This window comes from Ostrea edulis, chromosome 1 (assembly GCF_947568905.1).
Source record: "Ostrea edulis chromosome 1, xbOstEdul1.1, whole genome shotgun sequence".
Classification (NCBI taxonomy): domain Eukaryota; kingdom Metazoa; phylum Mollusca; class Bivalvia; order Ostreida; family Ostreidae; genus Ostrea; species Ostrea edulis.
In genome coordinates this window covers 9,937,152-9,964,795 of record NC_079164.1, presented here as the reverse complement: position 1 = coordinate 9,964,795, position 27,644 = coordinate 9,937,152, and the positions used below count along the sequence as shown (strand labels likewise).

Genomic DNA, 27,644 nt, shown 5'->3' with positions numbered 1-27,644 from the left:
AAAACGGGGGAGAATATTTCCCTGTATACAGTACATACATTGTGAATTTCATAATGTTTGCATCATAATTAAGAAATTCATTGTGATTTTAATATCTTCCAATCAGAATTCAGCACACGTGCATGCACGTGCTGGTCAGTATTTTTAACCACAGCATGTTGTAAAGAGTACCAAGACATGCACACCTAAAAGCTCAACATCAGAAAAATTTGATGAAAAACAAAAACGCTATGGTCCTTCAAAATTGAGCGTTCAAAATACGATGCACGTGCATTGTTTGTTACACCAATCTATAGATGTACATACTATCTACATACCTATACTGGAAAACATCAACTCATTCGCGCTTTATTCATAAGAGAGTTACAGACGTTTTAGTATTATCCAATGAAAATGAAGAACATGTGCATTCGCGTGCAGATTGGTAATTTTGACCAAGCAAATCAGTTAAGGGTCTAAATATCTGCTTACGATATAGATATCAAACAATTTCAATAAACAACAATGCTAGATTGATTCCGAAGTTAGTTTACCAAAAACCCAATGCTCGTGCACGCACATGCACGCACATTCAGAAAAATGTCTATCGTTCTGCAAATCTACAAATGATATACCGGGTACAACCATTATAAAAAGGCTTCATTTCGATCCCTTCCGGACAAAAAGTACCCGTGAAAATAAGAAGAGACAGAGTAAAAACAATTATGTTCCCAAACTTTGTTCGGGAAACATAAATATTGGAAATTTAATACGCATTAATTAATAAAGTTCAACAAAATTCTAAGTACATGCACCTGAAAACATTGATTTAGACATTTTAAACAAACTACTCCGTCATTATCAACATTATCTTTTCTTTTTATCCACTCGAACTGTTTAAACAGTTGTTTTCCTTGTTTGGCCTTTTTTGTTCAGAGCTTTGCAAAGTTCACAACGGTTTTTCGTAAAAGGTATGATACTTTTGTCAAAATCTAGCATACAACTTCTCGTTAGCAGCCTTGACTAATAAAACACAAGTATCACGTGCTATATTTGGCGTGTTGTTGCAGTCCACACCCTGGACAGAGAGTCATTTACAACAATCAAACTAAACGGTCTCCAGGTTGGAAATTTATTATTTCAAACTCGGCACGTTGTAATAAACAGAAACTTGAAATGAAACATTTATAAAGATTAATAAAAAAAAAAATCTAGATGGAAAACATAATATGGAAAAAAAAAATGTGTGTCCATGAGGGATTCGAACCTGGTTGTTTAAAAAAGAAAACATTTTTGCATATATATGGAAGTCGACGCCCTTACTCACTAAATAAAAATAAACGTATGCTATAGACAATTAAGGTACAGGTGAAGTTGAAACTAATACATGTATATATGAAATCGTTTCGATTTTTTGAAATTTACAAAAAAATACTCTTGTGCAAACTAATTTTGTTTCAAGTTTTCTGAAAATCGGGGATATCTTTTAACGTTAAAAATCCTATTTATCGCTTATTGCTTAATTTAAACTCGAATTATTTTTGGCTAATTCTTCTCAATACACGTCTTTTAAAACTTATTTTCAAAAATGTTTCGTGGCCGAGTGGTTAGAGCATCGCGCTCAAAATCACACGGCCTCTCACCTCTGGTCGGGCGGGTTAGTGAGAAAGTTTCCCAGTTTACTTTCGGAAGTTCGGTAGTCTCTTGTATCTGGGTTCTATCGTCCACCAATAAAAACTGAGCGCCACCCGATAACTTAAATATTGTCGAGTGTGGCGGAAAACAGCAAACAAACAAACAAACAAAAATGTTTGAATCAAGACATAAGGTTTAATTGGTTTTATAATCTTTTATTATATATTTGAATAACTTTATTTCATCGATCCTTCACCTTTAGGGAAATTAACACGAGACGTGCAACACCTTCCTTTATAGCTATAACAGGCCTGAAGAAATCCACAACAGATAACATCGTGCACAGCATGAGAAGCTTTTATGATATGGTGATTCATGTATAATTTGAACAAACTTCTGGCAGTTTTGATAGGCTGTACCATATCGTATCAGTATGAACCATTCTCTTCCACAGAGTTATCGGTCCTTTCTCTCACAAGAGGGCGCGTTAAGCAAGCTTCACATACACCTCTGTCAATGCTTGGAATCACGTGACAATATAATGACATGATATAAACAATAATTCTCGGTAAAAGTTCTGGTAACAGGTGATTTTAAACAATTTACAGTAAGCATCAATTCAATTGCACCAAAAACATTTCATAGTATGACTGAATATTTAGTTGAAAACATAAATGCTGTATATTAGAAACTTTTACAAGATTTCTGTAAAAAGCCGTTGACAGAGGTGTAGTGCGAGGAGCGCACGGAACTCTGGGTAGAGAATGGAGACTGAGTATGAACAAGGAGTTTATATGGAACACCATGACTGTCTTATGTTAAGTTGTTTAATCATTTGTTTTTGTGATTATGTGCTGTGGTTTTATAATTATCTGCTGTGTTTGTATGATTTTATGATGTGGTTTAATAATTATGTACTGTGGTTTCATAAATATGTACTGTGGGTATGTAATTATGTACTGTGGTTTTATAATGATATGCTGTGGATTCATATCATATACTATGTCTTTAATATCACGTGCTGTGATTCTATTACATGGTTTTGACTAATTACATGTATATGGTGTGAATCTATTATCATATGCAGATCAAGATACAGGGCTCACGGTGGGTGTGACCGGTCGACAGGGGGTGCTTACTACTTCTAGGCACCTGATCCCACCTCTGGTATATCCAGGGGTCCGTGTTTGCCCAACTCTCTATTTTGTATTCTTTATAGAAGTTATGAGATTGATCACTGTTCGTTATCTTCACCTTTCTTACACATGGAAATATATATTGCAACACCAAAGTCATACTTCCTTTTAAAATATTTATGTAATATATAGGTTCAGCAAGTGTGAATTCTTCTCAGTCGAATCTTAGTTAGAGCAAAATTGTGACAATAGGCATCAAATAGAATAGCACACCCTGGTTTGACATCTGATTATGTACAGTGTGTCTATTTATAGCATGTTAATGTTCTGAATCGTCTTAGTCATATTCCAAGAAAAGCGTGCCGCCGTTTCTCTAGCCGTGTACCGGTTACAGTACGATACAAGAAAGTGTAACTCTCCTAGGAAGGAAAATGTAACGATCTGAAAGATTGGCTGGTTATCAATACCCGAAAGAGAAAGCCCCGGGACTCCCTCCAACTGAAAGCGAGGCCTCACCCCTGGTCTCACGATGTGGTCAAAACTGGACAGGTTTGAAACACATAAAACATAGGGCGATTTGCCGACTCCGTCTGTTGTATTTGAATTGATCTCATTCTCGACTTCTTCTCTCATGAACGTGATGGGCTCTGTGGAATGTATAGCATGATAGAGGTCGTCGCTGCTTTTCCTTGCAATCTGCCAAAACAATTCTTTAGAATCTAAATTTTCACGTAGTGGAATTTTGACGAGAAAAGGTAAGTGGATAGCGGCAGCCCCAGGATACATAGCGAAGTCCTCGACAGATGATATATACCGACGCAGGTCCACCATGACTTCTACAGGAATTTCGAGTATCTTAACTTGTGAACAAAATGCCAATTCCACTTGTTTGGCGAATGCAATACAAGAGGCAGCCACGATGGCACCAGATACGAGAATGCCTTTCAACTTACAATCTGAGAGGAATTGCTGTGTTTTTGTCCGTACCATCTTGGTCCTCACTGCCATGGCTTTCAATGGGTTTGATCTAAGACGATTTATTTCATGAACGAAGCATTGCTGATAAGCGGTTAGTGCCTCCAGAGGCACCGCTGTTGTACAGAGTGTAGGTGTAACAGTCGACTTCCCTGTCCATTGGGTAGCTTGCATATAATGTTCCACTGGATACGGGATATTCCGTTGCTTGATGTCGTTGGCACTTATCTGATTGCTCTGAATTTTGTCTAAAAGCTCCACAAAATCCGCCAAGAGGTATAACATGTAAGTTCCATCTACCAGACTATGATGAAAAGTCAGCGCAAATGAAAATTTGTGCCGAAATCCGTCATCATGTTTTCGACATCCAGAGTAAATGTCGCCATTTTTCTGCACGGCATTCTGAAGTCTTTGAACCGTGATTCTCCACAGTGGACCATTGGAATCGAACTTCGTGTTGAGTTCTTCTTGCAAAAGGTTTTCTGTCGGTAACAAAGAAACTCTGCAGTCAATTTTCAATGGATTCATCTCGACGAACTGGAACTGAGCGGGCTCTTCTGTCTCTTTGATGAACATTCTCAATACGGGATGTTGTAAATGCAGAATTTCCATGGCTTTATGAACTTCAGAAAGTCGTACACGCTGCACACATTGAAGACACACCATCTGAACAGAGCTGTCAATGCCGTGTTTATAATACGTATAATACATGGTTTCCAGGCGTCCGAGAAGTCGCGTACGTTTTGCCATTGTCCACAGGTTGTACACCTGTTGGTCGTCAGCATTCATGAACCTGTTTTAGTTCCTTCGTCAAGACAAACTTTCCACGCCTTCTTCATACAAGTGCATCTATATGCATAAACTAATTTCTGAAGATAACACCATTAACACGATTCATAATGTGAAATTAACGAATCGGAACGGACTCTTAATAATTTTGCTGTTCTTTATCAGAAATCAAGTGTCACAGTGATATAAATAGGGTAGCTATACTTCACTGATCTGGTCCAATAAGTCGTTCTGGTATAATGCCTGCATATTTCAACATTTACACATTATAAGATTTATACATCATTTTACAGAGCACTTTACCGTGTCTTATTCTAACAACCATGCAGCGCTTATCAATCATGTTTGAAATAGATTGGAGACACTTCTACAGTTATAAGGTTGTCATCTTCTCAGCCTTTGAGCACAACACACCGTAACAGTGCTGGTACTAGATTAACATTTATTTCCACAGTCCAGGTATGTTAGAACATTGTAATCTAACCCTATCCAGGTGAATATTTTAATCTGACCCTATCCAGGTGAATATTTTAATCTAACCCTATCCAGGTGAATATATTGGTATCAATTCCACGAGAGAAATATATTGTTTCAAACGGACTTTTAAGTCAAATAAAGCAGCATCATTTTACTGTTTTTATTTCTTGTTTTATATATTACCGATATCCATATTTGTAAATTTGACACAATCTGTACAAACTCGGAACTAACTCAACTGCAGTAAATAGTGTATTTGGGTGACACATAATAATTTTTCTTCCCGAACAGAGCACGAATTAAATTAAACTGAACTTTTGCATGGAAATTTTGTATTTTAGCCAATCATTTCAGTAATTGATTTATAACCCCCACTTTTTGGGAGTTGAACTTATTTCAATTTCGTAACTCGGGGTATATAGAGCGCATGTGAACTGCATCAAACCTTCCTCACATTTAACAGTCCTTAAAACACATAATCCCGCTATATATATTCAAAAATCCAATTCCAAAACCGAAAGATTTGTTTCATTAAAGGTCAAGTGTAATAAAAATAGATTTGAAAATAAAGTTTATAATTCATTAAAACCCGTTTTGAAAAGTTTATTGATGTGTTTTTTTTTTTTTTTTAAATCCAGGTAAATGCGCAAAATACCTATTCCAAAATCGTTGTTTATAGAAACGAATGAAGGGATTGTCACCCTTTCTTATGACGCCATCTGAGACAATTGTAGTTGTTTACGCCTGCATATCATCGTTTTAATTTCTGTGAGAAATTGCCAGTTTTAGCAACACCGTGGATAGTGACGATGAAATACCGTAGATACACTTGAGTTTAGGGATTCAACCTTTATAATGTTTGTACCTACACCCGTTTCGAAACCATCAGATAGTAATATTTATATGATATATACATTTTATGTCATTTATATGTTCGACAAATATCTCATTGGAATCTCATTTAGAAATTATTTACCGGGCCAGTCCATAGAAAATTGGGAATAATATTGGAAAAAAATGTTCTATCAAAAGATAACCTTTGTATTTTACACAATCGAGGCTAATCAAAATCAGACTTCAAAGATACTCGCCTTATACTCTATTGTAGCGATTGTGAGCGTATTTAACTAGATTGACTCTCACGTTTGTATTTTTTTTTATTATGGGATTTATTTGTATGACATTGATCAGATTCAAATTATAATGTGTTTAGCTAGATATATATTTAACTGGAAAATGCCTTTTTGAAAAAAGAACAACAAAAGACAAAAGAAAAAAACTTATTGTGCACAACGTTATATGTACCCCCCCCCCTTTAAAAAAAAAAACAAAAAAAAAACAACAAACATCTGCATGTAGATACAATATCATAAAATGTAAATTAGGCCTATTAGTACATGTAATTTCTTCACAACACACGTCAAATGCGAAATTGATATATTACGGCACAAAGTTAACGAATTGTAGCATTTTGAGGTGTGAAATTTTGCTTTAATGATTCATGATATATATGTAGCACATTAGGAAAACGAAAAACTTGTACTTGTTTTCATAATGAACTTGGAAAAAAAAACCTTTGGAAATTGGACTGAACTCGCAATAAATAAGGTTTTATCAAAATGGGTTTTTAAAATTAAATTCATTTCCATTTTTACTATATTTTATTTTTTCAATATATATATAATGAAGAAATGAAATGATGACGATGAGTCCCTTATAAATATAGTATGAGTACGACAATATTCGAAAGATATTTCATTTAATAAAAGAAATAAAATCAATTGGAACTAGGTAATGGGTGACATTAATTTTTATGTGCAATCGCAAACCCATTGAATACAATGTCGCATTAAAGCATTCAGTGGTGGATGTAGAGAGGGGTGGATTGCGTGCATCCCCCCTTTTTGGGTTGAACTTTTTATATAATTAAAATACATCCCTCCACTTGTTTTGTAGGATGTCCAGTTAATCATCACTTTGCACTTTGTTTGGAGTTAAACAGGATGATGGAAACCTGATCCTCGTTAATTAAAGTGTCACTCACTGATCCTCGTGGCTTGTCACAAATCTCAGTGTCTCTTTTCAGTTTCAGTATCCAAATTCTTCGAAATTTAGTATCTTTTGGGGAAAGAAATATATTAATCCCTGTCCCGATTTCACATTGCAGTTCAAAGCAGCGCATTGTACCATAAATACAGGACTTTTCTATGTAAACACTATAAAACCTAGCTATCGATGCAGTCGAAAGTTGTCTCAGATGACGTCATAAGCTACGAGCGATAACTCACGTCACAACACATTTATCGATCGCTCAGGTAAAAGTTTGATAGCGCCGTGTAATTCACGCCAAGTGATTTTTATCAAAATTGCCATGGAAATTAATCCATAAGTGTACGACAGACATTTCTCTGTATAAAACTCAAGTTTTAGGAAAATCACCGTACTTGACCTTTAGACAGCATCATATGAAATCAATTCGTTGACCTGCTTATTGACCTCATTAGCCCTGTGGATCTGGAGAAGTTGAAACTGCCAAGCTTATGAACAGACAAAAATTGATAATGACGAATCTTACTTGAGCTTTCAGCTCAGATGAACAAAACAACACCTGAGTTATCGGCCCTGCCATTGTTCAGCTGTTGCGATTTTTTTTCTATCAATCTTTATTCCCATGAAAATGTTTGACCCCAAATTGTGGCCCTAAAAGATCACAACCGAAAATAAATTTCACATAACATAGATATTGTCTCAACACCAATATGACTTACATTATCTTGCTGTTCTGGATGAAAGGTGAAGATAATGAACAGTGATAATTCTCAATTAAAAGTAGGTCAAACTCCAACTTAAAGGTCATGATATGAAATGTCTTGCCACAAGAAATATATACGCAAAACATAAAAAAAAATCTACCTTCAATAGTTCACGACATTTAGTAGAGAAGTCATGTTTTTATTGAATCAAACCAGGTCAAGGTCACAGACCACTGCATCATGTGAAAAGTCTTCCCATAAAGAATGTATATACGAAATATGAAAGCCCTAGCTTAAATAGTTCAACAGATATTTTGAAAGAGTTTTCCTATATATATCAGCATATAAAACTTTGATCCCCAATTGTGGCCCCACCCTATCCCCGGAAGAGGTAGGGGTACAATTTATACAGTACTTTGAATATAGATTGCAGCTTTAAATTAAAGTATTGCAAACCTATCCCTTTGTATTGCTTGCAGTAAGGGTGCTTTAACAAATCGTTTTTCGCATTCACCCCCACAATACGATAGTGTTTATCTAGTGGTAGGATACACCCTATAGTCAAATTAGTTGATCCAGACATACAGGGGCAGAAGCGTGTAATACCATGAGTATGGTTACTAGAGGAATTCATATCAAAGTTTAGCATTTGAGGGGGACAGAAATTTCACACGAGTGTTGCCTGTGCCCGGATGAGTTACACTAAAGATAAATATGTATTCAATATCCAAAGAATGCAAATATCCTTGAAACTGCATTTGACAAAACCACGAATATGCCCACAAATATGCATAACACCACAGTAATTATCTACCAACTCTATTCTAAGGAGTTACTAGTATTTTCATATTAAAATATTTTTTCAAATATCATGCTTGATTTTGCCAGCTACTTAACCTTAAGTGTTGCAGTGCAAGATTTTGCCAGCTACTTAACCTTCAAAATACTGCAACAGGAAGGGGGAAAATGCAATGAATCAGGCCGGGATTCAAACCAAGGCCCTTTGAATCCCTAGTCAGGTGTTCTACAAACTGATCTATCTGGCCACCAGCGACTGCATCCGTCTATCCGCCACACTCCTCCCTCCTTGAACGTCTTCACATTTTGAAGACATCAACCAACCCAGGATCTTTTATCCCCGACAAACATTTTTTTTAAAAATCTGTTCATCTATTTTTTTAAAGACTAGTCCTTTATCTGATTTCTATATAAATGGGAGGCATCTTTCACCATTTATTGCTTGCTATTTTTGCGATACCTTCTGAATGCTTGTCTTCTGAATTTCCTATATTTAGGATCCCGTGGGGATCCGGGTTTGAGTAGGTCCTCAGTACCCCCTTGATTGTCGTTAGAGACGACTAAATGGGGTGGTTCTTCGGATGAGACCGCAAAAACCGAGGTCCCGTGTCACAGCAGGTGTGGCACGATAAAGATCCCTTCATCTCAAGTGAGTTACATAGAGCTTCAGAAACTGAAATTTCTAATACAACGTATGATTGATTGATGTTTTCCACCACACTCAACAATTATTCAGTTATCTGGTAGCGCTGTTTTTATTGGTGGAAGAAAGAGGCCAGATACAATGTACCTGGGAAGAGACCACCGACCTTCCGAAAGTAAACTGGGAAACTTTCTCACTTACCCGTGCGAGCGGGATTCGAACACGCGCCTACAGAGGCGAGAGGCCGTGTGATTTTGAGCGCGATGCTCTAACCACTCGGCCCCCTTACAACGTATGAAGCATGAATAAAATAAGATAAATCAGTTAAAAGTAATAATTTTCTTTACTGAGTTCAAATTTACCTGGACAACCACTGGAGAATAGCTACAGCATTTGCAAATTCTGAAAACACAACATCTGGTCATTTGGCGATAGTGAAAGGTGTTACAAGTACACACAGCATTGGGGACTAAACAGCCCCCGTCTTCTGGTTTGAAATCTTGAGACAGGACAAGATATACTCATTCTAATACAACTATTAGTATTTTGCTTAAAATGGAAAGAGGATATCTATAGAATATTTGTTTTATTCAGCGATTTGAAATGGTTAATATTCACATGGCCACAACTGTTTATTTCTCTACTAACGTCATCAACTTGACTTCACATATGGATACATTGAGCGTTTGTGGTGTTTTCCTTGTGCGAAACAACCAGGAATACCTTTATCCATTGGATAAGGATAAAGTCATATTGTTCATGCAGTTGGTGATTAACACCAAAGTACTTCGAGATGAATTATGAATATGTGCATCATTCTTCTATGACAACAAAGTTGAAGCTAATAGCCAATCAAAATGCAGATAACATTTCCCATTTCAATTCCGACATGTTTGACAGACAAATACATCAAAACAATATATCTACGTTTAGTTTTGAGAGCATAAAAAACAAACTTTCGATGACGTCTTGATTGTGAGTCACACATGGAATGCCTTGACATATGTCATGGATTTATATTTAGAATTTGTACAGAATACCTAAAATTTACAGCAAACACACACATTCAACACATAAATTTCATTGTCATATTCAACACATAAATTTCATCGTCATATTCCACACATAAATCTTTTCTTCATATCATACATAAAAAATTAATTGCTGAATGTATTCAATCTAAATTGGCAATGTGTATTGGTGGGGAAAAACCCAACATATTTTGGGCAACAAGGCAAAGTGTATTATTATATATATATCACAAGACAGATGATTATGCCTTAAAAAACATTAAATTACAGGTACATAACAAAGTATGTCAAAACCCCAATACCAAAATTAAATAAAAAAACGCTGAGAAGACACCATCAGCCACAAAGCTTGCCCGGGGCCTACAGACCCAAAGCTTGCCTGGAGCCTACAGGCCAAAAGCTTGCCTGGGGCCTACAGGCCGCCCCAAGCTTGCCTGGGGCCTACAGGCCCACCAAAGCTTGCCCGGGGCCTACAGGCCCACCAAAGCTTGCCCGGGGCCTACAGGTCCAAAGCTTGCCTGCGGCCCACTAGCCACAAAGCTTGTCCGAGACTCACAAGTGACAAAGCTTGCCTGAGGCTCAAAAGCCACAGAGCTTGCCTGAGGCCGACTAACCACAAAGGTTGCTCTAGTTCTTAGTATGTGTGTGTGTGTATATAAATATGTGTATGTGTATATATGTATGTATGCTTGAGTGTGGGCGTCTTTGTTTTGTGCTTTCACACTTGTATCTACTCGGAACTCATTTTGTACAAGTCTACATACAAAAATAAAAGGGCCTGGTGATATGAAAAGAAATAAAAACAAAAAAAGGTGACTAGGAATGCATATGTCTGTCAAGTTTTGCAAACTGGGCATGGAAGTGGAGAAAAATAATGGGGTGGGGGTTCAAAACCATTAAATAAAAATCTAAATAAAAATTTCCTAATAATATAAGGAATGTGAGGGAGGAAGGACTTTTGTCCTAGCACCTGAAGCGATACTGATTCAAATCAAAGAAGTGCTGTGTCTTGAGAATTTCTCTCTCTCTCTCTCTCCAGTGATGTTTGTCTCCCCTACACAATGAGGGTATACAGCACTAGTACTTGTGTATATTTAGAGAAATGGAAACACAACACAAGGAACAAAGAGAAATCCATTGTAATGTGGCCCTTTCCTTCTTTACTAATCTTAATAGAAGTTGCTCCTGCTGTGGGATTTTGATATTTTATGAAAACATTTACGGGGGGGGGGGGGGGGGGGGGGGGGGGGGGGGGGGGGGGGTTGTCAAAGCTGAGTGCAGAAAAACCCTGCATTTAAGTAATTTCCTATTAATGTATTTATGACTTTATTCTTTTATGCTTACTATAAAAAAGTTAAAATTTGAACAAAACTGACAAAAAAAGGGGGAGTGTGCAAACATGTGTACCTTCCTCTCCCTATAGTTATACCCTTGCATCTTTAAATTCTGATTCAGTAAAACAGTAACAAGTGACAGCTTTTGTGCTTGATGGCTTACAAAGAAATAATTGTAATTGTGAATAGCTTAAGTTTGATTGAACTGAAAGCTGCAATTACATTGAAACTGCATGACAAGACATTTTTGCCCCATTATTAGTATTTTCACAGAGGTGATTAAAATTTAAAATTAGCCTCAGATTATTATACAATTTTAACATTAATCAGTATTGAAGCCTTATAAAACTTTTTATTTCCAAACAAAATGCTATCGAAGAAGGAAAAATCTGCCCAGGAACAAAATGAGAAAAACAGCAGATTGTGGGACCCACTGAACGAATAAAAGTGAAGGTTTGTTATTTTTTTTCTTTTTGAACTTGCTTCCATCAGTTGTTGTTTTTTAAATTTTCTTTCAAAAACCTCACTACTCTACCTATAACACAGTATTAAGGAATTCAGTACAGTACCAGTGAAATACAATAATCTGGATTCAACAAAAACAAACGTGTAAACTTCTACATTGATATGAACACACAGTTTGTTGTAAAAAAGAGACACCAGGTGCACATGCACTCTGAAAAAAATATTCGACCTGGTTTAAATTCCCCAAATATTGAGAAGAATGACAGAGGTGAAAATAAGCCTTAAAGGAGGCAACATAAATCTGTCAGCACAGCTGATGGGGGTGGGGGAGGGAAGGGGGGGGGGGTAGTAGGGACATTCTTCATTCATAATACACTTCACAAGTATATCTATGGATTCCTATCAACACACATGGTACTTCATCTCAAAAATAAAATTCGATTGGGACAATCAATAAATATCAATCATACTAATAATAAATGGACTTGCATCAGCTCAAATATATCACTCTGGTATACACTTACAAAAATCTGAAGGCAAGTAAATTCTATCCAATCACAGTCCTTCGATTTAATAACTAACAAATTAATTGGAATATTTGGTGGTCCAATGAACTTGGAGAGATTTTGAGACACTGCTATCATAGGTCAATACACGTCACAGTGCCGGACAGAGTTTTGGCATCGATGCGAAACTTTCCCTTGGTTTGAACAGATTCCTAAAAATGAAATAACACATGAGATTCAATATAACATTTCAAATAACCACTGAAATTATGGGGTGTAATTAACCAACAACATGACACGATGAACACATCAGTGAAGGTTTGCCTGTAGAAAGCACCAGTCATGTGATAAATGAGTTGCTCTGTGTATACTCGGTGTGCATCTGATGTTCAACTATTTTTGTCAAAGTCTCTTTAAGAATCAGGGAAATGTTGAATGATACATATGAAAATCACACTCGTTTTTCTTTTAAAATTTCACTTTGTTAAGTTAACTTCCCAAACCACAAAACCAGGCTCTATGAGCATAAACTCTGAATAGACTTAAGTCAAATTCTAAAACAGATCAAATCCATGAAATATTGAGATCTATAAGTCAATAAAATTCATGCTCAGATTATATTCTAAACATTATTCAAAATTTCAATAAGTCATTTGTGTGATTTTCACAAGTCAAGGATATATTTTGACTTAAATCTATTCTCAGTTATATCAAATTATAATTCTAAAATTATAGCCCTTACGGAGTTATTGTTCTTTTCTGTGCAATTTATTGGTTTCTATAGAACTTTAACTGATGAATTTTCAAATCTCCGGATTTGACATAAGAAACGAGAGGCCTTATCAGTCACCTGAGTATTCATTAAAAGTATCCTTTGTTTTTTAAATAGAGCATTATAGATACCACGTAAACACTGAAAACAAATTATAGAAGAAGTTTATTAAATGTAACGACATTAACAGTATATAGCCATATTGACCCCACTCTTAACTTGGAATCTCTACCCACAAATTCATCATGTTCTAACTAAGACATGTCCTTGTATGAAATTTCATGAAGGACTTTCCTACAGTTCATTAATAAACTAAACACAAAGTGGGACGAGAAGACAGACACAAGGAAAACTACATGCCCCGCCCACATACAGAATAACACAAAAATCTAACATTACCCTTTGCATCTGAATTTTCATCATTTCTTCCTTTAACTTTTGGAGTAGAGGTTCGTTTGGTTTTTTGGATCGTACTTGGGACTGCAAGCCAGTGATAGCATGTTCCTCTTTCTGTAAAACAGGAAAAGTTAGTCCTGTTCTGTGCATCTTACAATACTTTTAAACTGAAAGTCAAAAAATACATGTTCTGTGCATCTTACAATACTTTTAAACTGAAAGTCAAAAAATACATGTTCTGTGCATCTTACAATACTTTTAAACTGAAAGTCAAAAAATACATGTTTGGTCTGAAATCTTGTCACCTCAGTTTAACATGTTAACTCTTATGGTTGGTAGTTCTAGTTTCTACAACATACGGAAGTATGATATATCGTGGGTGTTTATCATCTTAGTTTCTACAACATACGGAAGTATGATATATCGTGGGTGTTTATCATCTTAGTTTCTACAACATACGGAAGTATGATATATCGTGGGTGTTTATCATCTTAGTTTCTACAACATACGGAAGTATGATATATTGTGGGTGTTTATCATCTTAGTTTCTACAACATACGGAAGTATGATATATTGTGGGTGTTTATCATCTTAGTTTCTAAAATACCCAGAAGTATGATATACATGTATCATAGGTACTCCTTGCGACAAATTTCACCAAATTCTAAAATGCTACTTAAAGGATTCACAAAGAACATACATTTTATATATTGTGAATTACCTTTGATATTCACTGAAACTTGTGAGCTTGCCTTGACACGACAGATAAGATTGTATTCGTAATAATTTTGTTTCCTAGTTGCTTTAAATTTGTTTTTAATTGGCTTTTAATAACACTTTGCAACTCATTGTGAGAGGGTATAAATTAACAAGAACATTTAAGTGTGTGTAACACTAAATTTGTAAACACACTAGAGGCTGCATTTTTTGCTCGACCAATTTGATACTTCACAAATAGCTTTGTTAAAAAGAGAAGAACTCTGTTGATTTTGGGGTCAAAAGGTCCAAGTCACTTGGGGACTTAATAGATAAAAGCGTACATAGCAAGGGGTTGTACCAGGTTGTGGAGCTCTTGTTTTCATAGTTTTTTGTCTTTATCCGTTTTCACAGTCTAAAATGTTTGAAGGTGTTTACATTTATATATTTATTAAATTACATGGCTAGTTATATTTCCTGCAGTTTTAAGTTCATGTTCTTGGTTATATTCACCACAGTTTTAATTTCATTACACAGAAGTGAAAATAACGACTTGTTTAAACAAGAGGTACTGTGAGCAATGCTCACTAAGAATACCCCCCGCTTACCCCAATCTCCCAAAGGGTGTTGGTAATAGGTATAAACTACCTCTTTTCTGAGTGTAAAAAACAAATGGCATGACAAACCGAACCATATTGCTACTTCGATGTCCAGTGCGCGTGACCTTTGACCTTTTGACCCCAAAATCGATAGGGAACATCTTCATCCCATGGGTAGTCCATATGTATGATATGGTGACTGCAGGTGGAAAGGATAATGCTTTAGAGCCCGGAAACCATATTGCTACTTCAATGTCCAGTGCACTTGACCTTTGACCTTTTGACCCCAAAATCGATAGGGAACATCTTCATCCCATGGGTAGTCCATATATATGATATGGTGACTGTAGGTGGAAAGGATAACGCTTTAGAGCCCGGAAACCATATTGCTACTTCGATGTCCAGTGCGCTTGACCTTTGACCTTTTGACCCCAAAATCGATAGGGAACATCTTCATCCCATGAGTAGTCCATATGTATGATATGGTGACTGTAGGTGGAAAGGATAACGCTTTAGAGCCCGGAAACCATATTGCTTCTTCGATGTCCAGTGCGCTTGACCTTTGACCTTTTGACCCCAAAATCGATAGGGAACATCTTCATCCCATGGGTAGTCCATATGTATGATATGGTGACGGTAGGTGGAAAGGATAATGTTTTAGAGTCCGGAAACCATTGCGTCTACAGACGGACGGACGGACGGACAGACGGACAACCCGATTCCAGTATACCCCCCCCACAACTTGTTGCGGGGGGTATAACAAGTGACAGCTGTACATTTTCATTAAATGATGTCTAACTTAGAATGCTCAACAAGGCCAAAAAAATTTAATCTTTAGTTTCTCAGACCAAACATTTCAACTTGTGGCATGAGTTACCTTTCTATTTTACTACACATTTCATATGAAATTACCAACCAAATATCATTCTTTTGTATATTTAATATTTCAAATCACTCACTATAAGGAATAAAAAATGCTTTTATAATATTATGCATAAAACAATGATTTTACCTAATACAGACTTTTGATATCATAAAACACTTCTGTATTTAATGTTGGAAGTGAAAATTTAGTCAATATTTTGATAAACATGATCAATGCAGTATCTTTCTGTCAAATATGGCAGGGCCTGAGACACTAAAGATTAATACATTTTGGCCTTATATGAATCATGTTAAAAAAGAATTTTTCTCCCAGCTGAAAAATATTTAAATATTAAATTAAATATTATAAAATAAACCTTTTTCTCCTTCACACTTTTCCAGGAAGATCTTCCGTATAACCGTAACAAGGCACCCAGGCTGAAGATATGTGGATGAAGTTGCTGTTCAAAAAATGATGGTTAACATGACAATATGGTGAAAACAAAAAACAAGAAAAGAAACTAACATTAACAAGAGCACTTCAAAGCAGTGCAGAAATCTGATACTCAGACACATGTATTTCACATCAGAATTACACACACAATACACCAATTCACATTAAACACACACACACACAATCACAAAACACATACACCCCATCACTCCCTCACAAAACTCACACACACATACACAATACTCCCTCATAAAACTCACACACACATAAACAATTACTCCCTCATAAAACTCACACACACATACACAATACTACCTCATAAAACTCACACACACACACAATACTCCCTCATAAAACTAATACACCATCACAATACACATGCACCTCATCACTCCCTTAACAAAACTCACACAATTATTCCCTCACAAAACTCACACAATTATTCCCTCACAAAACATACACATACCATTGTTTCACTCACAGTATGCCATCGTTTCACTCACTATACGCCATACACCACCCCTCTCTCACACATGCACCATTACTATGTCCTCTATAACTATGTTTCCAAGATAAAATTGTACAACCCAAACTTTTACCTTCAACATGGCCTGAGCAGCACTCTGTTTCCCCTCACGCTTATTTTTACACACCACCTAGGAAAAAACAACTACCTTAGAATCCATCATTGTAGGAAATTGTTCATTTATAGAGATTATTGACTCCTAAACATAAAACTGAATTAGTATGAGCTATTGTCAGAGATTATTGACTTATAAATGTAACATGATATCAGTTATCTGCATCTGGATAAAACACCACCAGACTTGTGTTTCCAGCTTACCGTGACAGAGTGCTTCCCGACGGTCAGAGTGTACTCACTCTTCTGATGTTTCAGGGTCCTAACATCAATCTTACACTGCGTATCTCCCAGCCCATAATTCCTGTAAAAATCAGGGTCATGCTTCATACTTTAAATGTTTTATGACAATTACATCTGTACCATCATACAGAACAAGTACTTAGAGAGCGAACATTGCAAGCATAACAGATTAGCTTATAGAATGATCTGACCCCTGGATCACAAAATTGGGAGAAAAGGCACTGCTCCATAAATAATTAACTGGTCCACAAACTATACACTTCCTTTACTTATATATCTACACAAATGAACTCATATTAATACGTGTGGGTCAATTCCATGATAGAGAAACCATCTACAAATTAACACCACCCAGCCATCAATGTAAAACCCAGAGTGTACCATGATGAAACATTTTACCATAAACTTGTTTGCTCTGAACCAGTGAGCGACTCGCTGAATTTGACAGCTGTCAAAATGCGACACAGCAGTCAACACTGTACTCAATTCAGTCAACAATGCAATACTTCCCTGAATGTTTACTTAAATACAGATTAACACAGACTAGTACATTCCTAATCCATGCCTACAGCAGTCGACCAAATGACCCGTCAGCTATTGTCGTAATTTGCCAGCCCCTTAAAGATTCTGCGACTCACTGGTTTACAGCATTTACAGTGATCTGTGAATTCTTCTTTGTAACACAAGTATAACACAATCTGTACTCACAGAATAAACAAGGCACCAACCTCTTGAGACACTCCAGTAGAATCTGAAACGGACTAGGTTGACCTGATTTATTGCACAACTCATAAACTCTGGGGTCCTCAATCTTAATATCATCGAAAAACTGAAAGAAGAGAAAAGAATTGCTGAAGATTTCATAAGGATTTATGCATGTATATTCATGTGTCCTTTATTTTGGATAAATGCAATTTTCATTCAGAAACAAGTTTAAATATTTTCTTTTCATAAACAGATGTTCTTTGACATGAAATGTACTTCGTCCAGTTTATTGAGGAAATGAAAGAGATCTTGAGTGTGGTAATATCAACTGTGAAAACATCAATATTTATTCAATGGATGAATTTCAGTATTTCCCTGTTGACAATGTATGAAATACATTTACTGTATACGATATATACATGTATACGATACATACATGTATATCGTCACTGTATTGATAATGTATTAACAATTATTAACTTTTGATACAGTCTACTAGTGACTATATGGACCTGGTCAGATATTGATTGCCGGAGTCTGTAGGCCGAGGTCAACCAACACCTGACAAAGTCCACACAGTTCCGAGTAGACTGCATCAAAAGTCAATGACTGCTTTAATAAATGATCAGAAATTTTACACCACTTTTCACAATATTTTTAATACCTTCAACAAATAATAAAATATGCATTAAAACACATACCAAAATTTCAAGTCAAAACCTAGAAACTGCAATAGTAGTAAAATGTCTTATCAATTATTTACATTGTAGATACAAATGATATTGATTTGACTATAATTAGTAAAGATTGGTAAAGCCATTAAGAGCATTGAATTAGACTTACAGCAGCATGTTCTGATATGCACAATTCAATTGGTCGATAAAAATGTCAGGAAATCTACAGTTGGTCAAGAGAAAAATCCTGAATAAACCTCTCAAAATTAATACTGAGGTGAAATCGCTCTGAGGTACACACCAGAAAAGATCTTCTGGACCAATCAGAGAGCGTCAAAATTCCTGATCATTTAACAGTTATATTGAATCAAGAATGATTAGATCTATTACGTATTGCGATATTGTAAGTATAATAAGATCTAATGTTACATGTATATATACAGTCAACATAAGATCTAATATTACGTATATACAGTCTACATAAGATCTACTGTTACGTATACAGTGAAACTTCTCCAAACCGGCCCCTCAGAAAACTGGTTCTCCCTGAATATCGGCCGATTTTCAAAGTCCCGGCAGAAACCTTAACATTTCCTTACAAAGAAAGTCTCACAAAACCGGCCACCCCTGAAAACCGGACGTCGGCCACTTTTTAAAATACAATTGTTAACAAACATGTGTAATTTACCCTTATAATACCAGCCACAATTTGAATACTAGAAAATTTTGGCCAGAGTGGTGATTAAGACCGGCCAGGTGTGAAAAATGACTGACCTACTGGCCAGGTGGGAAATTATCAACCGGAGGTGTGAAAAACACAAGTGGCCTCTATAAGTTCTATAGTTTACCTGTGCTGTCCAGGGTGTTAATTGGTGCTTGGCTAATCCAAGTGACCCTTTCAAATTTCTGTATGAAATGTTATAAACAGATATGCACATATTGAATGAATACAATCAATACGCCATATTGTTGCACCATGGATATAAGCGGTAGTTAATTAATAACAAACCCATGACTGTTAATGATAATTTTCAATAGATAAATGATTTTTGGGGGGTTTCCATAGACTTAAAATTCTAAGAAACATCAAAATTAAAATTATATATTTACTACTGTACTTTTCAAAAACGTCAAAACAAATTTGTTAACGATATAAGCAATGGATGTAAACAGAGTTTTTATAGGTAAGAGGAATTCCAATCATAGGCCTCTGTGTTTTCTTTATGTATCCTGTTATAAATTTTTAGTTAAAATTGGATGATTGCAGCAAGACTATTTCTGGTAATAATTACCTGTAGGTACTATCAGTCTAGTTTGATCTCCACCGATAATTGATCATAGATCCCCATATCAAAGTGAGCAGTACCTACTCTGTGTATTAATTGCAACAATCATATGGCTATGTGTTTGTTTTGTTTATTAAAACATAAGCGGAAATTCTACATAAATGCTGCTAGTCTACAGATTTCTATACATATATATCAAATGCAGTTTTATTTAAACGGAATGTTTTCCATTATTTATGCATGTCAATGTAAAAATGTTTATTCATATTTAATTAGTTTAAGTGCTATAAATTGAAAACAAACATGTTAGTAAATTATTTTGTTTTATTTCCAATAGTGAAATAATAGTCATTGAACACCATATTATATGGTTTGTGGTATGTCAATGAAATATCTAATACAAATTGAGCTGAAATGTCTTTAAATGCTAAATTCTCAGTATACCGGCCACCCCTCTAAACCGGCCATTTTTTTCGGTCCGACAGCTGGCCGGTTTAGAGAAGTTTCACTGTATATACAGTCTATATAAGATCTATTGTTATGTATATATACAGTCTACATAAGATCTACTGCTATGTATATATACAGTCTACATAAGATCTAATGTTACATGTATATCTACAGTCTACATAAGATCTATTGTTATGTATACATACAGTCTACATAAGATTGACTGTTATGTATATATACAGTCTACATAAGATCTATATACAGTCTACATAAGATCTAATATTACGTATATACAGTCTACATAAGATCTACTGTTACGTATATATTGTCGACATAAGATCTACTGTTATGTATATATACAGTCTACATAAGATCTATTGTTATGTATATATACAGTCTACATGAGATATATTGTTTTGTATATATACAGTCTCCATAACAACTATTGTTACATATATATAGTCTACATATGATCTTATGTTACACATATAGTTTACATACTGAGAGGTCCTCCACCTCCTCCACTTGTTTCTCTATTAACTTGGACATTTCTGGGATAAGAATACTCAAAGTGGACTTAGCTGGAAAACAATATAACATATCAATGACAATGAACACAGAAAATATTGTTATACAAGATGATCTAAACAGAAGAAAAATCATTAAAACACCGTAATGTCTTGTGAAAAGCATTAAGAAATGAATCAGTATTTCTTTATATGTAAATAGTATCCGAAAGTACGGGACAAACTTTCTGATAAATTATTTAAGATTCGATGACTTGCATACTGTATATATGTAAACGTCAATTCGTATCTTTTGCTTCATGACAGTAAAATCACTGTCACATGAAATTAACCGTTTCATCTTCATTGAAGCCCATTTCATAGGTTTAATTTTAAAGGTGATTACTTATTCTTTTTGGACTGCTTCATTTCTTCAACAGAGGGCTCACAGCAGGTGTGACCAGTCAACTGGGGATGCTTACTCCTCCGACACACCTGATTCTACCTGTGATGTGTCCAGTGAAGGGGGATGCTTACTCCTCCTACACACCTGATTCTACCTGTGATGTGTCCAGTGAAGGGGGATGCTTACTCCTCCTACACACCTGATTCTACCTGTGATGTGTCCAGTGAAGGGGGATGCTTACTCCTCCTACACACCTGATTCTACCTGTGATGTGTCCAGTGAAGGGGGATGCTTACTCCTCCTACACACCTGATTCTACCTGTGATGTGTCCAGTGAAGGGTGATGCTTACTCCTCCTACACACCTGATTCTACCTGTGATGTGTCCAGTGAAGGGTGATGCTTACTCCTCCTACACACCTGATTCTACCTGTGATGTGTCCAGTGAAGGGGGATGCTTACTCCTCCTACACACCTGCTTCTACCTGTGATGTGTCCAGGGGTCCGTGTTTGCCTTACTCTTAATTTTGCATTTTTTATCGAATTTATGAATTCAATCAGTTTGTCATCTTCACTTTTCCAAGTACCTTTTCACATGACAACTGCATCAAATATTTTGATGATTCTCTAAATTATCATTAAATACTACACACAGCCTGTGTCACTAACCTGCTTCCATTTTGGCTGCTCGCTTGCTCCCTGCAAATCCTGTACCATATTCAATCTCATTAATAATTATTGTGGCACTATAAGGGTTCTGCGCATTCTCTGCAATATACAAATTGTCAACATAATTTGCAGACCAAAACACTCAACAATGATCATCCTTTAATATGTAAAACCCATACTGTCCATGCAGGTACATTGTATTTCATCAGTGTTATATTTGTTGTATGCAGGCATTTCATCAGTGTTATATTTGTTATATGGAGGCATTTCATCAGTGTTATATTTGTTATATGGAGGCATTTCATCAGTGTTATATTTGTTGTATGCAGGCATTTCATCAGTGTTATATTTGTTATATGCATTTCATCAGTGTTATATTTGTTGTATGGAGGCATTTCATCAGTGTTATATTTGTTATATGGAGGCATTTCATCAATGTTATATTTGTTACATGGAGGCATTTCATCAGTGTTATATTTGTTACATGGAGGCATTTCATCAGTGTTATATTTGTTGTATGCAGGCATTTCATCAGTGTTATATTTGTTATATGGAGGAATTTCATCAGTGTTATATGGAGGCATTTCATCAGTGTTATATTTGTTGTATGGAGGCATTTCATCAGTGTTATATTTGTTATATGGAGGCATTTCATCAGTGTTATATTTATTATATGGAGGCATTTCATCAGTGTTATATTTGTTATATGGAGGCATTTCATCAGTGTTATATTTGTTGTATGCAGGCATTTCATCAGTGTTATATTTGTTATATGGAGGAATTTCATCAGTGTTATATGGAGGCATTTCATCAGTGTTATATTTGTTGTATGGAGGCATTTCATCCGTGTTATATTTGTTATATGGAGACATTTCATCAGTGTTATATTTGTTGTATGCAGGCATTTCATCAGTGTAGTGTTTGTTGTATGGAGGCATTTCATCAGTGTTATATGGAGGCATTTCATCAGTGTTATATGGAGGCATTTCATCAGTGTTATATTTGTTATATGGAGGCATTTCATCAGTGTTATATTTGTTATATGGAGACATTTCATCAGTGTTATATTTGTTATATGGAGACATTTCATCAGTGTTATATTTGTTATATGGAGGCATTTCATCAGTGTTATATTTGTTGTATGCAGGCATTTCATCAGTGTTATATTTGTTATATGGAGGAATTTCATCAGTGTTATATGGAGGCATTTCATCAGTGTTATATTTGTTGTATGGAGGCATTTCATCAGTGTTATATTTGTTATATGGAGGCATTTCATCAGTGTTATATTTATTATATGGAGGTATTTCATCAGTGTTATATTTGTTATATGGAGGCATTTCATCAGTGTTATATTTATTATATGGAGGCATTTCATCAGTGTTATATTTGTTGTATGGAGGCATTTCATCAGTGTTATATTTGTTATATGGAGGCATTTCATCAGTGTTATATTTATTATATGGAGGCATTTCATCAGTGTTATATTTGTTATATGGAGGCATTTCATCAGTGTTATATTTATTATATGGAGGCATTTCATCAGTGTTATATGGAGGCATTTCATCAGTGTTATAATTGTTATATGGAGACATTTCATCAGTGTTATATTTGTTATATGGAGGCATTTCATCAGTGTAGTGTTTGTTATACATGTGAATACCTTCAGAATGGAATTTACAGATTAGTTGTGTGGCCTTACCGAGCTCTTTGAAAACATAACGGGGTTGCACTCTCAGTGTATGCTGGGCATACTCATGTAGAATACAGACATAGGACTTTCCTGTAGGGTTCAATACAAACTCTGAAAAACCAACAGACAAACTGGTAAGGTAAATACCAATATCTACATTTAGATGTTTCGTATATGCTTTATGTAACTCATTGAAATGGTGTATACATTTGCAAGCTTTTGTATATATACACTTTTAATGAATTGGATAACATAATATGCATGTATATTGTAAACTGAATTTTATTTGGAATTTACCAGTGATGAACTGGTTTGGGCAACTAAATTTTCACAACCAACTTCAGTCAGATTATCTTAAAGAAATACAAGGACTGGTGTGCAACATAAAATATTCAGAAGATTCTCACAAACCTCTCAAAAATTTTATGCACAAAAGTAAAAGTTGGTTTACGGTAATCAAGCCATTATAAATATTCTATTAATCTCATATCAATTCTAATTGAATTTCTGCTTTCATCTATGTCACTCATTTAACGTCATAGAAAGTTGTGTTGTGTTTTTATTTAGCAATGCATGCAACCAAAAGCACTTTTACATGTGCATATATACCTTTATCTAATTAGTGTTGAATATTGCTACAGTTTATCCCAGTGGGGATACATCTCACAAGTCTAAACACTTACAAGTTGTTTTATTTACATGTATCAATTTATACTTAACTTTACCTGGTGATTTAAAGGGACTGGTTCACAATTTTTGATAAAAATATTTTTCATTTTTGATGTTACACATTAGAAATATAACTCATTTAATGTTGACAGCCAAAATTTTGACCTTCTGAATGCAAGAATGAAAGCAATATATTAGCCTTAAATATGTGTTATGTAAACAAAGACTCAAGTCTTTTTATGTAAACAAACAAACAAGTGAAATATTGATTTCGTAATATAATGCATCTTAATTTTGCATAGTCTCAAATTCTAAGTTTTAGATGACACATTTTACCCCAAAAATGCTTGAAATGTTAAAGATATAATAAACTTAGATTGATATCCATTTTTTTGTTGAAAATTTCGTAAACAATAGCATACCGCAATCTTTGTTTACAAAACGAAGAATAAACTCTCTAAAATGAGCTTCTGTGATGATGTATAACCTTGATTTTCATGTGAAATCATTAAAACACATTAGACAGTAGATTTTGATCATTAAAAGTGAAAAACAAAATTTTGGGTAAAATCGTGAATCAGTCCCTTTAAAGCTACATTTACTTCCTTATACTGGCAACATAACAAGGTGACCGTGTAATGATTTCTAGTTTACCTATGAGGTGACCATGTAATGATTTCTAGTTTACCTATAATAAGGTGACCGTGTAATGATTTCTAGTTTACCTATAATGAGGTGACCGTGTAATGATTTCTAGTTTATCTATAACGAGGTGACTGTGTAATGATTTCTAGTTTACCTATAATGAGGTGACAATGATTTCTAGTTTACCTATGAGGTGACCGTGTAATGATTTCTAGTTTACCTCTAACAAGGTGACAGTGTAATGATTTCTAGTTTACCTATAATGAGGTGACCGTGTAATGATTTCTAGTTTACCTATAATGAGGTGACCGTGTAATGATTTCTAGTCTACCTATAATGAGGTGACTGTGTAATGATTTCTAGTTTACCTATGAGGTGACAGTGTAATGATTTCTAGTTTACCTATAATAAGGTGACCGTGTAATGATTTCTAGTTTACCTATAATGAGGTGACAGTGGAATGATTTCTAGTTTACCTATAACAAGGTGACCATGTAATGATTTCTAGTTTACCTATAATGAGGTGACTGTGTAATGATTTCTAGTTTACCTCTAACAAGGTGACAGTGTAATGATTTCTAGTTTACCTCTAACAAGGTGACCATGTAATGATTTCTAGTTTACCTATAATGAGGTGACTGTGTAATGATTTCTAGTTTACCTCTAACGAGGTGACTGTAATGATTTCTAGTTTACCTATAACGAGGTGACAGTGTAATGATTTCTAGTTTACCTACAACGAGGTGACTGTGTAATGATTTCTAGTTTACCTATAATAAGGTGACTGTGTAATGACTTCTAGTTTACCTATAATGAGGTGACAGTGTAATGATTTCTAGTTTACCTACAACGAGGTGACTGTGTAATGATTTCTAGTTTACCTATAATGAGGTGACTGTGTAATGACTTCTAGTTTACCTATAATAAGGTGACCGTGTAATGATTTCTAGTTTACCTATAATAAGGTGACCGTGTAATGATTTCTAGTTTACCTATAATGAGGTGACTGTGTAATGATTTCTAGTTTACCTATAATGAGGTGACAGTGTAATGATTTCTAGTTTACCTATAATAAGGTGACCGTGTAATGATTTCTAGTTTACCTATAACGAGGTGACTGTGTAATGATTTCTAGTTTACCTATAATAAGGTGACCGTGTAATGATTTCTAGTTTACCTATAATAAGGTGACCGTGTAATGATTTCTAGTTTACCTATAACAAGGTGACAGTGTAATGATTTCTAGTTTACCTATAACGAGGTGACCGTGTAATGATTTCTAGTTTACCTATAATAAGGTGACCGTGTAATGATTTCTAGTTTACTTATAACGAGGTGACAGTGTAATGATTTCTAGTTTACCTATAATAAGGTGACCGTGTAATGATTTCTAGTTTACCTATAACGAGGTGACTGTAATGATTTCTAGTTTACCTATAATGAGGTGACTGTGTAATGATTTCTAGTTTACCTATAATGAGGTGACTGTATAATGATTTCTAGTTTACCTATAATGAGGTGACTGTGTAATGATTTCTAGTTTACCTATAATGAGGTGACTGTGTAATGACTTCTAGTTTACCTATAATAAGGTGACAGTGTAATGATTTCTAGTTTACCTATAATAAGGTGACAGTGTAATGATTTCTAGTTTACCTATAATGAGGTGACAGTGTAATGATATCTAGTTTACCTATAATGAGGTGACCGTGTAATGATTTCTAGTTTACCTATAATGAGGTGACAGTTGAATGATTTCTAGTTTACCTATAACAAGGTGACAGTGTAATGATTTCTAGTTTACCTATAACGAGGTGACAGTGTAATGATTTCTAGTTTACCTATAACGAGGTGACCGTGTAATGATTTCTAGTTTACCTATAATGAGGTGACAGTGTAATGATTTCTAGTTTACCTATAATAAGGTGACAGTGTAATGATTTCTAGTTTACCTATAATAAGGTGACTGTGTAATGATTTCTAGTTTACCTATAATAAGGTGACCGTGTAATGATTTCTAGTTTACCTATAACGAGGTGACCGTGTAATGATTTCTAGTTTACCTATAACGAGGTGACTGTGTAATGATTTCTAGTTTACCTATAACGAGGTGACAGTGTAATGATTTCTAGTTTACCTATAATAAGGTGACCGTGTAATGATTTCTAGTTTACCTATAACGAGGTGACAGTGTAATGATTTCTAGTTTACCTCTAACAAGGTGACCATGTAATGATTTCTAGTTTACTTATAATGAGGTGACTGTGTAATGATTTCTAGTTTACCTCTAACGAGGTGACTGTAATGATTTCTAGTTTACCTATAACGAGGTGACAGTGTAATGATTTCTAGTTTACCTACAACGAGGTGACTGTATAATAATTTGTGGTTTACCTTTCTTCCTTGGTTTATGGTCCCCTTTGTCTGTTGGGACTTTACAAGTAATCAGTTTGGTGTTGGACGGCTAAAAGACATTTCATAACAGAATGACCAAATTGATTCACTCAATATCAGGATACAAATACAGCAGGCTTACAACCCACATTGCTCACCTAAAGGGGTCCACCTTTCCTTGTAAAACTTAAAACCTGCCCCCTGATGTGAATAAGCTAAAATCTAAACCACACGAGGAGGCTTGCTATGTTAATTTAACACAGAGGATTTTTTGGGAGGAATTTCCCTTTATATTCCCAACATTTAAACCGGGTCCCTTAGTGTAGTTCTGCAATGTCCTATGGAATTGCAGCCCTATCTTGA

General features: G+C 35.2%; 1 protein-coding gene across 1 annotated transcript in view; it reads right to left on the bottom strand.

The window, feature by feature from the left end:
- Nucleotides 1–9,509: 9,509 nt before the first annotated feature.
- Nucleotides 9,510–27,644, bottom strand: part of LOC125664151 (microprocessor complex subunit DGCR8-like) — a 34,264-nt gene continuing 16,129 nt past the window's right edge. The window contains exons 8-17 of the mRNA XM_048896714.2: nt 27,282–27,351; nt 23,583–23,684; nt 21,881–21,979; nt 20,802–20,881; nt 17,914–18,014; nt 17,147–17,246; nt 16,902–16,958; nt 16,226–16,309; nt 13,693–13,803; nt 9,510–12,733 (exon numbers count right to left, since the gene is read on the bottom strand). Coding sequence (XP_048752671.1) covers nt 12,656–12,733; nt 13,693–13,803; nt 16,226–16,309; nt 16,902–16,958; nt 17,147–17,246; nt 17,914–18,014; nt 20,802–20,881; nt 21,881–21,979; nt 23,583–23,684; nt 27,282–27,351 — 882 coding nt within the window. The 3' untranslated portion in view covers nt 9,510–12,655. The remainder of the gene's footprint in view (nt 12,734–13,692; nt 13,804–16,225; nt 16,310–16,901; nt 16,959–17,146; nt 17,247–17,913; nt 18,015–20,801; nt 20,882–21,880; nt 21,980–23,582; nt 23,685–27,281; nt 27,352–27,644) is intronic.